Raw genomic sequence first — 13645 nt, 5'->3', positions numbered from 1 at the left:
AGGCATGGCACTCAGTCTGTGGAGGGGGGGGAGGGCGGGCAGCACTCTGTCTCTAAAAGGTTCACCATCACTGCCTTAGGTCCAAGTCAGTGCCTTAAACCACAGCTTGGAAATTTACAGCAGAGAAATAGAAACACCCTTAGTCAAGTTTATCCTCCTTAGCTCTCAAAGTCCAATTCTGTGAAAGCAGGTCCCTGAGAGTTGTTTTAAAACTCTACTCTTCATAAGTGTCTTTAATTCTCAGTTAAAAGGCTCTTTCTTTAGTTCAAATTTGGAGTTTATTGAAACCATTTTTTTTTTGCAGAGCTTGTGATTTAGATCATATTTTATTCAATTTAATGAAATTTTAGGCCAAAACAATTTATCAAGTGAATTTTAGCAATTTCAAATTTCACCAACTTAGTAGTATCATGCTTCTGTTCTCCTGTACTCACTGTTAAATAGCATTCTTCTATTATTAGGCCCCATAACTCTCCTGAGGTGTTCCAAAGGAAAGTGTCTTATCAAAGCTCTAAAAAGCAAATTCCCTGAGACTTTTACCAAGAGAATCCCCACAAAAGGAATATCTTCTCAAGGGAATTAGATAATGCCATAAAAGTATACTCAGGAAGGAGTTCCCTGTGGTCCCTCTAAAAGGCAGTACTTTCTTTAAAGATTTCATGTTATTTTCCTAAGAATCTCAAGGGACGCTTCAAGATCCAAGGTAGGCTACTACAGAATTCCTGAATCCAGTAAAAGAACTGAGTGAACTTTGATCCCACCTCAGATTGGAAAAATTAGCTGAAACCTGAGGGGGAATCCAACCTCTGGGGCAGTCCCTCACATTAGTTCTTTAGCTCATCAGAGCACTGAGTAAAGTTCCTCAAAAGGCCTTCCACAGCCAGTCAAGATCCCTTACTCAAGTCCTCCCATGATTGCCAACTGTTTTGATAAAATCTGCACTAAAGAGAAAATGAGGCTATAAAGTTCCATGCACATTCAATTTATTAGCAAGTTAGCAAGTGCCAATAAAAAGGATCTAAGGCTACTATGCAACAGTTACACAAGTTACATTAGTTTATGACATGATAGACCAGTGGTTCCCAAACTTTTTTGGCCTACCCCCCCTTTCCAGAAAAAAATATTACTTGGCTTACTTACTTTTATACTATCACCGCCCCATTACAGTTATTCAACGTCCCCAAATGCACCTGTGGCCATTACAGTCACCCCCCCCATCACTGCAGCACCCAACGGGGGCGGTAGCGCCCACTTTGGGAATCACTGAGCCAGACGAATATCCTCTGGAAAATCATTGGTTGACCATTTCTGAGAGAGAAAAGGGAACTTGTGGTTTACATGTTAATAATTTGAGAGATAATGTAGATAATTTTGTGGCTGAAAAGTACTGAAAGGAACTTAATGGTCGGAGAATGGCTTGTATCACAAACAGGGAACCAACAGCTACAGGTTTAAGGAGTTCAGAGGAAGTTCAAGTTTGCATATAAATGCACAGTAACTTGATTATTAATACAAGTTAAATAATATAAAGTGGGGTACCAACTGAAAATTTTATGATTACATGCATGTTATACACAAAATTTATTATTTCCTATATTTTCCCTTCTTTCTCATACTTTTGTATTAATTCAATACCTAAACAGGTTAGCCCTTCTTTCTTCACTATCTTCAACTTCCCTGAGAAGATCTGTACCTAATCAACTTTAAGTTGGTACAGATATGATGAGTATGGAGAACTTCCTGGAAGAGGGGATGGAAAGTCAAAGAGGGGAAAAAAGGATGAATGAAAGACAAAGACTGCTTAAGCACTTATGTGCCAGCACAAAGTTCCAGAGATACCAAATACAAAAATCAAAGAAATGGAAATGAGATGTCCCCTTCACTGTATAGGCCCTCCTTCTGCTAGCAAGTTCAGGAAAGATAAGAAAACTCACAAGAAACTGTTTTCCCTCTTAGGTAACTACAAAACATTTTCTAAATTATCTTCCAAACCATTGGAAAACAGTATTCTAATTTAAATTATACAATTCAAACATTTATCCTCACAATTTTTGATAATCTTTAAAATAATGTGAATCAATTTATTTGGCACGTCTATAAAAATCATATTTCACAAAACTTCAATGTAGCATTATTCACCAAAAGTGATATTAAGCATAAAGTTCTATCTAACATAAGAGTGGGGGAAAAGGGAGTGTCATATATACCACTAAAATGATCTCATCAATGTTGGTTTTGCTTATAAAGAATTCTTCTATCTTGTATTAATAGTTACCACAATGGAACCTATTCCAAACTTTGCCACTACCATTTGGTAGTATAGAAAGCATTGAGAATAACATTACATCTAGCTCTGTCTGGAGCTTTATGAATGGGAAAAAATCTCCTAGCTAAGCCTCAAAATCAATTTAAAAGTCTACTCCCGTGAGGGGAAAACAAGGAAGATGATTTTTTACCTTAGGGAATACTTTTGCTAATCCTTAGCTAAATGTTGCCACTTTCCAAAAGCTATTAAAATATCAAAAGTATTAGAGATTGATCCAAAAGAGCATGGAAGTGCCCACTCTTCTCCTAAAACACAGCACTATCTTCAAGGGCTCTTGCTGTTAACCAGAAACTAGGACCAGGGAGAAGCTCCAAAAACCACACACCTGTCTACAGTCAGAAGAAACTACACACCTGCTAGAAACAATGTTTATAGCAGAGCAAATTCTGAGAGAGAAAATGCATCTAGAGGAGCACTGTTCAATAACAATGCTTCCAAGCAAAATAGCATCTGGTGCATTATATGTGTAAACTTACTTGGCAGAAACTACACAAAGCAGGCTTAGAGGGAACAGTGTGACAATACCCCAGAAATATGACCACCTTGAAATGTCGAAGGTATTAAGTTGTTGCTCCACATGTGTTTCCCCAGTCACATGTGTGCCCCTCATTATATTAGCTCTACATGTATCTATGTTTCACACATTGATGATTATGTGTATTTATCAAGTTTAAGGGGGAATTTTTTTTTACTTTGCTACTTCATTAAATATCTTTGCTTTGAAACTAACAAAAGAATAGCATTACAGCTAAGACTCCAAGTACTATTCTACTTTGGTTTCTATATCTAAAAACAACTTGATTTCCTTATTCAGTCCCACTGTTCCAACACCAGCAAAATAGCATCTGGTGCATTACATGTGTAAACTTGCTTGGCCTACTAAGTGCCTACTATGCGGTCATAAAATATCTTAAATCCCTTTAATAGTTACTATAACATATTTCAAAACAGTTGCATCGTGTCTCATTTTACCAACTAGACTGTAAACTAAGCAACTAAAGTTTATACAGTTGATATGCACAAAATATGCCAATAGCATCATCATCAGCCCAAAATCAACTAATAACATCTTATAGTGTTTTCATTCGTGCTTTAAAAAGATTCTCTTCATTAGTGCTTAAAAAAAAAAAAAGATACTGGCTGAGGGATCAACATCATGTAATATGAAGAACATTTGGTAATAAATTGGAAAAAAGGCTCTCTACTCTCACCTCTTCTATTAACTCACCAAGTGACTATACACAAGTCATTTATTTCACCTTTATGATGGTTTCCTTATTTGTAAAATGAAATTGGTGGGTTAGAACAGTGGTTCTCAAAATGTGATCCTAGGATCTCTGGGGGTGGTCCTTGAGACCTCAAAGTCAAAACTATTTTCCTAATGATACTACAGCTTTTTTGACTTATTAAAATATCCCTTCCTTTTCTAACATATATCTGTGAGGCCAAACTTTCTTCATACACTTCAACCAAAACAACACATCAAGAGATCAAAAGCAGAAGTAGATATGATAATCCAACTTTCTTCTATTGAGCCAATTACTAAAATATATAAAAGCAATTCCACTCTTCTAACTAAATGCTTTTTAGTTGGAAAAAGTTATTTTTCAGGAGCAGCAAGGTAGCTCAGTAGAGAAACCACCAACCCTGAAGATAGGAAATCCTGGGTTCAAATCTCACCTTAGACACTTCTTAGGGCTTTGTGACTCTGGGAAAGTCATTTAACTCCTTATTACTCTTCTGCCTTGAAACAATATTTAATATTGATCCTAAGAGAGAAGGTAAGGGTTTCTTAAAAAGTTATTTTTCATTAAAATATGATGTTGACATGTAATTAGGTTTATTATTTTAAATTGTAAAGTTTTTAATTATCAGTTTCCTATAACCCATATAACCAAAAGCTCTTTGGGATTCTCAATAATCTTTCAGTGTATAAAAGTAATTCTCTCAAGACTCAAAATTTTGAGAACTGGTGAAATGAATCTTAAAGTCCCTTTAACTCTAAAATTCTATAATTTCATGGCACTATTTTGATGAATTAAAAAACATTTTCTTCTCTGTAGTGAAGCCTAAAACTTCAACAGTAATCCACAATGGGACAAGGATACACTGGCTCATAGACATGGAGATACACACACACACACACACACACACACACACATTCACTCACTTACTCAACCTAAAAGGTAGGGCAATAATCTTAGAAAACATTCCTAGAATGAAATGCAATCTATGATAAGAGACAAAAAAAGCAGTATCCCAGCTCTGTATCAGAAAAGGAGAATAAATTTGACAGCAAGTAATTTCTAAATTGCAATGCAAAATGCTATTATAAGCACCGTGTTAAAACATTGTATGTTTAATATTTTATATAATGTACCTTTAGAATTGGTATAATAGAAGCCCTAAAAATTACTTTCATCTAGATTTCAGAGTCTGTATGTATAATCATTGTCATTTATATATGTGAATGTGGAATTGAAGCATGTTTTTAACTAAGAATCGATACTATATGTCAGTTTTTAAGTAAAAAGGGGTTTGTTTTTTTCCCTAAACACATCAAACACTTCAAGGTAATTTGTTCAAATTACCTCTCATCCAAAAATTTTATATAGATCCAGTGTATTTCTATCATGTAAATTTCTAGTAAAGTTATTCATATATATAACATTAACATATCTTATAGAACAGAAGATTAGGAATTTGGCCCTTTAGGTTCTCTTCTAAATTCTAGCATCCAGTATTTAAACTTGGGAGGCTCACATAAAACTTTGGTACCTCCCTTTCACAGTTCAAAGATAGCAATGGCTTCCATTAGAGTTCAGACCCTTTAAGTATAGAAAAAATTCATGGCATAAAGACATTCAAAGGTTCTCAAATGAAAAGATTTACTTAAATAGTAACCTTCACTTTCCCTAATTAGATGTTTGAGGATCTTTTTGCTCTTTAAAATTTATGCTCAAGAGACCCCCATATATTCTTTATATTCAATTCAACAAACATCAAGAGCTAGGATATGCTAGGTCTTGTAGAAACCAAAGACAACAAAATCTCTGCCCAGAGTGTTTAAATCTAGTTGAGGAGAATGATTTGGCTTCAATACTTGCATCCACGTTCATTATTCTGCTACTTTTAGCAAATAAGATTACTGCTCTTATCACCAAAATTTTTAATGTCCCTCAAAAGAAATAGCTATATTTGCTCCCATAACTTCCCAATTTTCCCAATATTTTTGCTTTAACAGAGAGGAGTGAATTATGTATGCATCTGGGTCCTGACCCAAAGATACCCCTTCACGTTTAAAAAAAAAAATTCCCATGTACTAAGTCATTCAGCAACAAAATTATTTAGTTTCCATATTTTTAAGGGTCTCTTGCCCAATAATTCCTCCCTCTTTTAATTGAAGTAGCTGAATGTGTGTATGAGGAGAGAGGGTCGGGGGAGAGGAGAGGATGATTTTCAAGTAAATGAAAGTTTGTGACTATACTCAGTACTTCCCTCAAGTTTCAGGATTGAGGATCTTTGATCCAGACTAAGGACACAAGGTTAAAGTGCTATAACTTCAGCTCACATTTTGTGCATAAGGGAGCAAACAATTGTGCCCAACCAGCCCAAAGAAAAAAAAGGAAGAATGAAATATAGCTGGCAATAAAGGAGTGGAGATTGTCTCCCCACCTCAGCTTTAGTAATTTAAGATCTTTATTCAAATAAAAACAAAGTTCTGCTTAAAGAAAATCATTTTTAAGTGGTGATGGGGGAAATAGTTGAGAGGGAAAGTGCTACTTATAAAAATACAATCACATGGGCTAATAAGCTTCTGCAAAATAAAATGAGAGGATGCTACCACTGACCAAAACCATGTTTGGTCACCATATGAGTGCCACTGGCCTCCCTGCTGTGCCTCACTTAAGACTTTCTATCTCCTAATTCCAGGCATTTTCATCAACTGTTCTCCATGCCTGAAACACTCTCCCTTCTCATCTTTGCTTTCTGGGCTTCCTTTTAAGTAGTAGCTAAAATCTCACCTTCTACAAGAAGACATTCCCAAATACCTTATAATGCTAGAGCCTTCCCTCAGTTAATAACCTCAATTTTATCTGTACATGATGTTTATATGTTGTTTTCCCCACTAAACTGTGAGCTTCTCTTAACAAAGGGTTTCTTGACATCCTGAGCATTTAACATATTCCTGACACATAGAAGGCACTTAATACATACTTATCATCATAGCTGACATTTATATAGTGCTTTTAAAGTTTGTAAAGCCCTTTGCATTTAACCTCACAATAATTCTGGAAGAGGTATTATCATCTCCATTTTACAGATAGGGAAACTGAGGCAGAAGTGGTTAAATAACATGCCCAGTACCACATAGCTTGAACTTGAGTCTTCTTAGCTGAAATTACAGAACATTATCCCACTATATCTCTTAACTGCCTCTTGACTTGAATCCCAAACTTTGATACTCATACCAAATTCTTCCAAGTGTACTTTCCAGAATTATGCTATTTAAAAAAAAATTTTTTTAATCCAGTCCTTTTCATGCACAATTTTCACAGAGCCTTAGACCTTTAGGCACTTTTGATTTTTTATTTATCTAATCCAATCCTCTCCATTTTACAATAAGTTAGGAAACAGGTAGAGAATGGTTCACAGCATCACACTAAAGTTAGACAGGGCATCAGGTCTCATCTAGTCCAATGTACAGATGAAGAACTGAGACCCAGAGAGGTCAAGGGACCTACACAGATTAGTCTCCAACCTCTGGTTAACATACACATAGAAACATCAAGAGTCTACAAAGGAATTTCAAAGAATTATCTGGAAGACTCAAGAGAGAGCTGAGCATATCCATCTTGAGTAAGTACATCCTGGGATGTACTTTGGAGAAAACTAAAAAAAAAAAAAAAAACTTAATGAAAATACAACCCACTTTCCCTCAACTGGTTCAAGCCTGAGCTATAGCATCATTTTAAAAATACATTTCATTGGAGGCAGCTAGGTAGCTCAGTGGATTGAGAGTCAGGCCATGAGACAGAAGGTTCTAGGTTCAAATCTGACCTCAAATACTTTCTAGCTGGGTGACCCTGGGCAAGTCACTTAAACCCCATTGCCTAGCCCTTACCACTCAGCTGCCTTGGAACCAATACACAGTATTGATTCTAAGGTAGAAGGCAAGGGTTAAAAAAAAATACATTTTATTTAAAATAATGCAGAAAAGATAAACTGATTAAAACATTGAGGATTTTCATCTATTTCATCAGTTTGTTCCACATATTACATTTAATATTGTAGTATGTTGGTTATTTGCATAAGATCAGCTTATGTGTTAAGTATTTACCCATCTGAAGACAAGTCACCTCTAAGTGAATAGCCAAGCAGAATATATCCAGCTCGGGTCAAATGTTACAACTTCTTTCAAAGCTCATTAAAAAATCTTCTGAATAGTCCTGAAATTTTTACAATTAGTTCATGGATCATCTATATTTGAGTAAGTATATGGTGTAGATTTTAAAATCAATATTCAATGCCTCCAAGGTATGATATTTATAAGGATTTATTAGGCCATATTTTCACAATGAATAACAGGATGGAGATCTGGAGTTGAAAGGGATCTGAAAGGTCTCTTTCTCTTTTGGTTTACAGAAAAGGATACTGAAGTTGAAAAGGGTTAATTGCCTAAGGCCACTCAGAGAGTTAATTTCAAAGCTAGAATTGAATTCAGGACTCATGAGTCCCAGAGCTCTTTCTACATCTGAAGCTCAATGTAGGTACTTGCTTCAAAAAAAAAACAAATCTCAACCCATTAATAACCGCCATACTTTATGGGTATAGCTCACATAATTCCACCCAAAAAGTGATTTACTCAAGAAGTTTTTCTTTCTCTTGAAATTACAGAGATACTAATAGAGCACTCAGGTTTATTTGTCAATTTTCTCTTGCTCTCAATGTATGGCATCCTGTATCTGATAGAATCCTTTACACTTCATTTATAGTATGCCACCACGTGCCTGCCTCTTTAAATGTCCTTTGGACAAGCACTAAATGTAATTCTTCAGACACTGTGGTATTTATTGTATAATCTGTAGTTACATAGCATAACCAGAATACTAAATAACTAACATTTTTATCATGCCTACTACTGTATGTCAGGTACTGTAGTTAAGAGCTTTATGATTATTATCTCATTTAATCCTCACAACAAGACTGGGAGAGGGGAGTAGGTGCTATTATCCCCATTTCACAGACGAGGAAACTAAGGCAAAGAGAGGTTAAGTAACTTGTACACTTCAGAAGTATCTGAGGCCATATTTGAACTCTGGTCTTCTGGAGGCCAAGCTAGTAGTCTAACCAATGAGCCACCTACCTGCCTCATACTTTAGTTAAAAGGATGTGCCTTTAGAAGAAATTGTTTGTCTAGCTGCAAATGAAAACATGCCATCTTCTACTTTTATTTCCTTCATGAATTTTTTATTGTATGTATATGTGCCTTTTATCACAACATGAGCAATATGGAGATATGTATTGCATTAAAGCACTGGTTTGATCTATCAGTCTATTTATGGGGGAGGTGGGTCTTAAAATGTTAGAGAACAATTGCTTCTACATGTAAATAAACTTTTTAAAAGATATGCCTTTGTTAAAAGGAGCTTGGGACTATCAAAAGAACTACATATTTCTAAGGTAATCTAATCTACCCTCTATTTAGATCCATGTAAGCTGTCAAACCAAGATACACCACCTATTAGACAGGTCTGTGGGTTGTGGATCAAAACCTAGACAACAGGCTTTCTCTATCCACTTTTTTCCCTGAGTGGTTAGTTAAGTCAAACCCTGAATATTTCCATCTTTAATGATTAATTCTTTCATGAGAGTGAGGGAATAGTTGTTTTCCTAAGTTTGAAAAACAATTTCTAAATGTTCAAAACATATATGATTACATTAAAACCAAGTTTTGTTTCCTCTATAAACCATATGTCCATTTTTGAATACACAAAATATGATAAACAAGGGCCTTTCACCTTTGGAAGTGAGGGTCCCTTTTCATCTTGGTAGCAACATTTTAACTTTAACTTTTCTTCTAAGAATCCCTCCAACTTTACTGATAAAGCTCTCAACTAGTACTAATTTCCAAGATTAATAGTAGCACAAGAAAATGTTTATCTTACATATCCAATAGACATTCATTTCAGGAACATAGGCTGCCAAAACAATAGTATTAAGTAAAAAACACAAACACACACAAAAGCATTCACCACTGTAGATTACAACAAAATATTTCAACAGGAGGTGGCTATTGATGTAATTTCAGGGTTTAAGAACTTTTTTTTAATCATAGGAATGAATACAATAAGCATAACTTCCAGAATGCCCCATAGCTCCTCAAAACAATAAGATAAATCTCCTAATGCTTGCCTTGAAACAAAACTCTTACTCAACTGCTTACATAACTTTTCTATAGAAATACAGGAAATAGATCAGTATTTTAAAAGCTTAATACTAGTTGCTTAATAGTATCCTAACACCATAGCATCATAAAACTAATTTTCTGGATATATAAAGCGACTTTGCTATATTAACTTTCTCCTGACAAGTGCTGGCAGAAATACAAGTGTTTTCCTGTAGGCCTGACACTTCCCCGAACAAAATAGCTTTATAATGTTTCACTTTACCCTTTGAAATGCTTTAATTTTAAAAAATACGTTAATTGGAATTTTGAAAATTCAAGTGGAATTGAGCATACTGACTTATCATCTGATTATTCCTGCTCAATATTATTGCATTTGGTCCTCATTAAGATTGTGAGGTAAGCTCACTGAAGTCATTTGCTCAAAGCCACAATGCAGGAAATGGAGACACAAATAGTAAGACACAAATCTCCTAAGGTCACCAAAAGAACCAGGAAGAATCCTAGCCAGTAGTACCACTTTAGCATCGCAGATAACGAGGTGAAAGGAAACTAGTGCAAGGACACCCACCTTTCCTCCTCCTTTTACAAATGAGAAAAATAAGGCTAAAACAACATATAAGTGATTTGTCCAAGTTCACATAGGTGTTTAAAAGGGAGGGTACTCCTAATAACTAAGTTCTTCAGATTCCAATTCCTTTAGCTACAACATGCTGCCTCCCTACTTAAGGACGAATATTTTAACCAAAAGTATTGGTACAAAACTATATGAAAACAAAAGCTGTAAAATAAGCCGTTTCTTTAAATTTTCTGAGTTCTATGAGAACTGCAAATCCTGGATTGCAATAAATGACACAAATAGGCAGCAAGCTAGAACCTGAGCAAAGACTAGGGGGATGAGGGAGAGATTAGGTCTATCTGAAACATAAGGTGCTAAGAGTAAAGACTAAATTTTAAAAGCCTATCTTTACCCCCAGCGTACTACTTACAAGAGATCAAGAATCCTCAACACCAGAGTCTTCCCCCAATCGCTGAGAGATGCGCCTGGCTCTCTCCTATCACAATAACCACGATCACCAACATCTCTCCCTCAGATTCGGGAAGGCAGTGGAGAACTTCGGTCTCACTGGCAGTTATAAACTCGAGCAACACTGGACCCCAAAACAGGGCACCGGGAAACATGGGCTCCCCCTCGCTCCAGTGAAGCCAAATGATCCCCAGGGGGTGCGACTGTGCTCAGGGGGTCCACGAAAGCTGCCCTGAGGCTACGGTCCCCGAAGCAGCATGCGCCACCTCCGGGCCCGGTAGGAGCCCAAAGGCGCACACGCTCCGAGGTCATCTCCCTCTCCCGTCCCAGAAAAAGTCCTGCGAATCCCCAGGGACAGAGAAGAAATGTCAGAGGCGGACCGTGGCAAAGGAAGGGAGAGAGACAAGAAGGGACCGCCAGGAACCCAAGCCCAACAAGCTGCCTCCCGGCGGGATCCCAAGATGGCGGCCAAGGCGCCTGGTTTCGGCACCCCAAGCTCGGCTCGCCTTTTCCTCCCGCAGCCTCTGCCTCCTCCGCCGCTCCCCCTACCCCACCTCCGCCATAAGCTGGGTGTGCGCGCGCGTGAAACTGAGTGTGAGTGTGAACGAGAGGGGGAGGGGAAAGGAGAGGAAAGGCTGACGCCGAAAAAGACGAGAGCTGGGAGAAAGGCAGAAGGCATACACATACGGGGAGCAGTGAGAGCGGGGCGGGCGACGCTCTCTCCTCCTCGCCAGACCCTCCACCCCCACGAAAAAAAGGGAGGGGGGGCTGAAGCGAGGAGCTAACCATCTAGCTCTCCCCCTTCTCCTCGTCGAGGCCTACCTAGCTACCTACCTTTAAATTTGAGGTCTGTGGGCGGGTCGAGGAGCAGGATCTGCTCGTGCTTGGCCATGGCCCCACCAGCGGCCGCCATCGAAGAGACAGCGCAGGGGGAGCGGGGGCGCGCCCGAGGCGGCGGTTTGCCTGGGGGGGAGGGGGCTGTCCAGGGGAGGGAGTGGGAGGAGCCGAAGCGGGTGGGGGGAGAATGGAGAGATGGCGAAGCGCCGGGGCTGCGAGAAGGGCACAGACACCAGCCTGGGCTCACCGCTCGCTCGCTTCCTGCTTCAGCTGGCTGCGGTTCGGGAAGTCGGAGGACCAGTCGCTTCCCCCCCTACTAGCAACTGACTCAACCCCACACCAGCTACCACGGCCACGCGCACTGCGATCCTCACTGCCCCACGTGACGTGCCCCTGCGTGCGACGTGCGCGCCACCGAGGCGGCCTGGGCCCCCTCTTCGTCCGCCCCGCCCTTGGAGCCTTAGTGCGACTTAAACCTTCAGGCGCCTGCGCGCTCCCGCGTACTCGACCGATTTCTGGAAACCGTTCTTAGAGTGTCGGTGGCAGGGTTGTAGACTGGGAGATAGGGAGCGAGGTGCAGTGAGATTAAAAGAGGTTCTGCGTTCACAAGTAGGTGGACTCGCCCTCCTCTCGCTATCAGGGATAGGTTTGGAGCTGAGGAAGAAGGAGAGAAAAGGAACGGAGGACTTGGTGCAGAAGCCTTCAGAAACTACTGCTCCCAGCACGGGAGTTCCAGGCGGGCTGAATGTAGAGACCGAGCCATTGGAGGTGGAGCATTCTGGGAGTTGGAGTCCCGAAGCGCAATGCACATTGGAACGTGTAATAGCGGCAGGACCAGCCGGCAAGCGGGCCATAGGCGGGAAGAAGAGCAAAGTCCCTTGGACTGACTTCGGGCGGGGCGTGTTGACCCTGTCATGGGATTTGTAAACCTTTGCAAAACACCTCATTGGCTGGCCCTGGAGTCCCAGTACCTACCTCCTCCAAAAGTGATCAAGTATATCCCAAGAAGAACAAGGTATATTTAATTAGATTTGGGGGTGGATGCTTATTTTCCCTTTTCGGGGGTAAAGGCCTTATTTCAAATCCATCACCTTGTATTCTGAGAAGAGCTATAGTACGTGGTGTGTTGGAGCATGTCTTATTGTCAATATCCTGCCCAATGAGGCAAAAAACAGATAAGAAACTAGCACTAGCATTGGAAAGCACATTTGATGCCATGACCAAATATAAATCAAGATCCAAAACTGGGGTAGTGAGTTTTGATAGGAGCTAGTCAGAACACTGGTGGGAAAATAGCCCCCTGGGGCACCACCCATCCAACTTTTCTGTTGAACAAAATTGGGTGAACTTTTCCCAAGTGCAATTAATGCCATGAGATCTCAGACAAAGCATGGACTGGCGTTATGCGTGTGATGGCAACGAACCTCAAAAAGCAATTTTTAAAAATGATTTTACAAAAATAAGCAAAGGGCAAACAAATCAAGCACTTTGAAACTGCCCTGGGGTAATGCCATATATGGGTAATCTGCTATCCTTGAAGCCCTGTCCCAGTTTGCATATAAACAAAAAACCCTAATAGATGGAACTGGCCCTACAATAATGCTTGGCTCCACCAATTGAAGACTTAGAATCAAAGCCTAAATGGGCCTGTCAAAGGTAGAAAAGTAAAGCATGATTAGATGGTTCTGTTACTGGAGCCCTAGCCTAGCCTCAGGAAGACCTGAGTTCAAATCACACCTCAGACACTTACTGGCTGTGTGATCCTGGGCAAAACACTTAACCTCTGTTTTCCTTAATCCACCAGAGAAAGAAATAGCAAACCACTCTAGTATCTTTGCCAAGAAAAACCCAGTGACAGTATTGTTGTGCTATGGTGACTAAACAACAACAAAGATGGGTAAAACTGCAACTCCCACATCCATGAAAGGTAGCACCTTCCCTCTAAGATTCTTCGATTTATTTTGGGCATGCTTTATTTGCCCATAGTTGCCTTCATGTTATCTCTCTCCCTCCTTAAGAATTAAGATTCTAAATTGCTTGAGATAAA

General features: G+C 39.3%; 1 protein-coding gene across 1 annotated transcript in view; it reads right to left on the bottom strand.

The window, feature by feature from the left end:
• Positions 1-11935, bottom strand: part of VAPA (VAMP associated protein A) — a 63199-nt gene extending 51264 nt beyond the window's left edge. The window contains exon 1 of the mRNA XM_044666871.1: positions 11596-11935. Within this exon, the coding sequence (XP_044522806.1) occupies positions 11596-11674 (79 nt within the window). The 5' untranslated portion in view covers positions 11675-11935. The remainder of the gene's footprint in view (positions 1-11595) is intronic.
• Positions 11936-13645: the final 1710 nt, after the last annotated feature.

Source organism: Gracilinanus agilis, chromosome 1 (assembly GCF_016433145.1).
Source record: "Gracilinanus agilis isolate LMUSP501 chromosome 1, AgileGrace, whole genome shotgun sequence".
Classification (NCBI taxonomy): domain Eukaryota; kingdom Metazoa; phylum Chordata; class Mammalia; order Didelphimorphia; family Didelphidae; genus Gracilinanus; species Gracilinanus agilis.
Note: the sequence above shows the minus strand (reverse complement) of the source record. Positions and strands in the feature narration are given on the sequence as shown.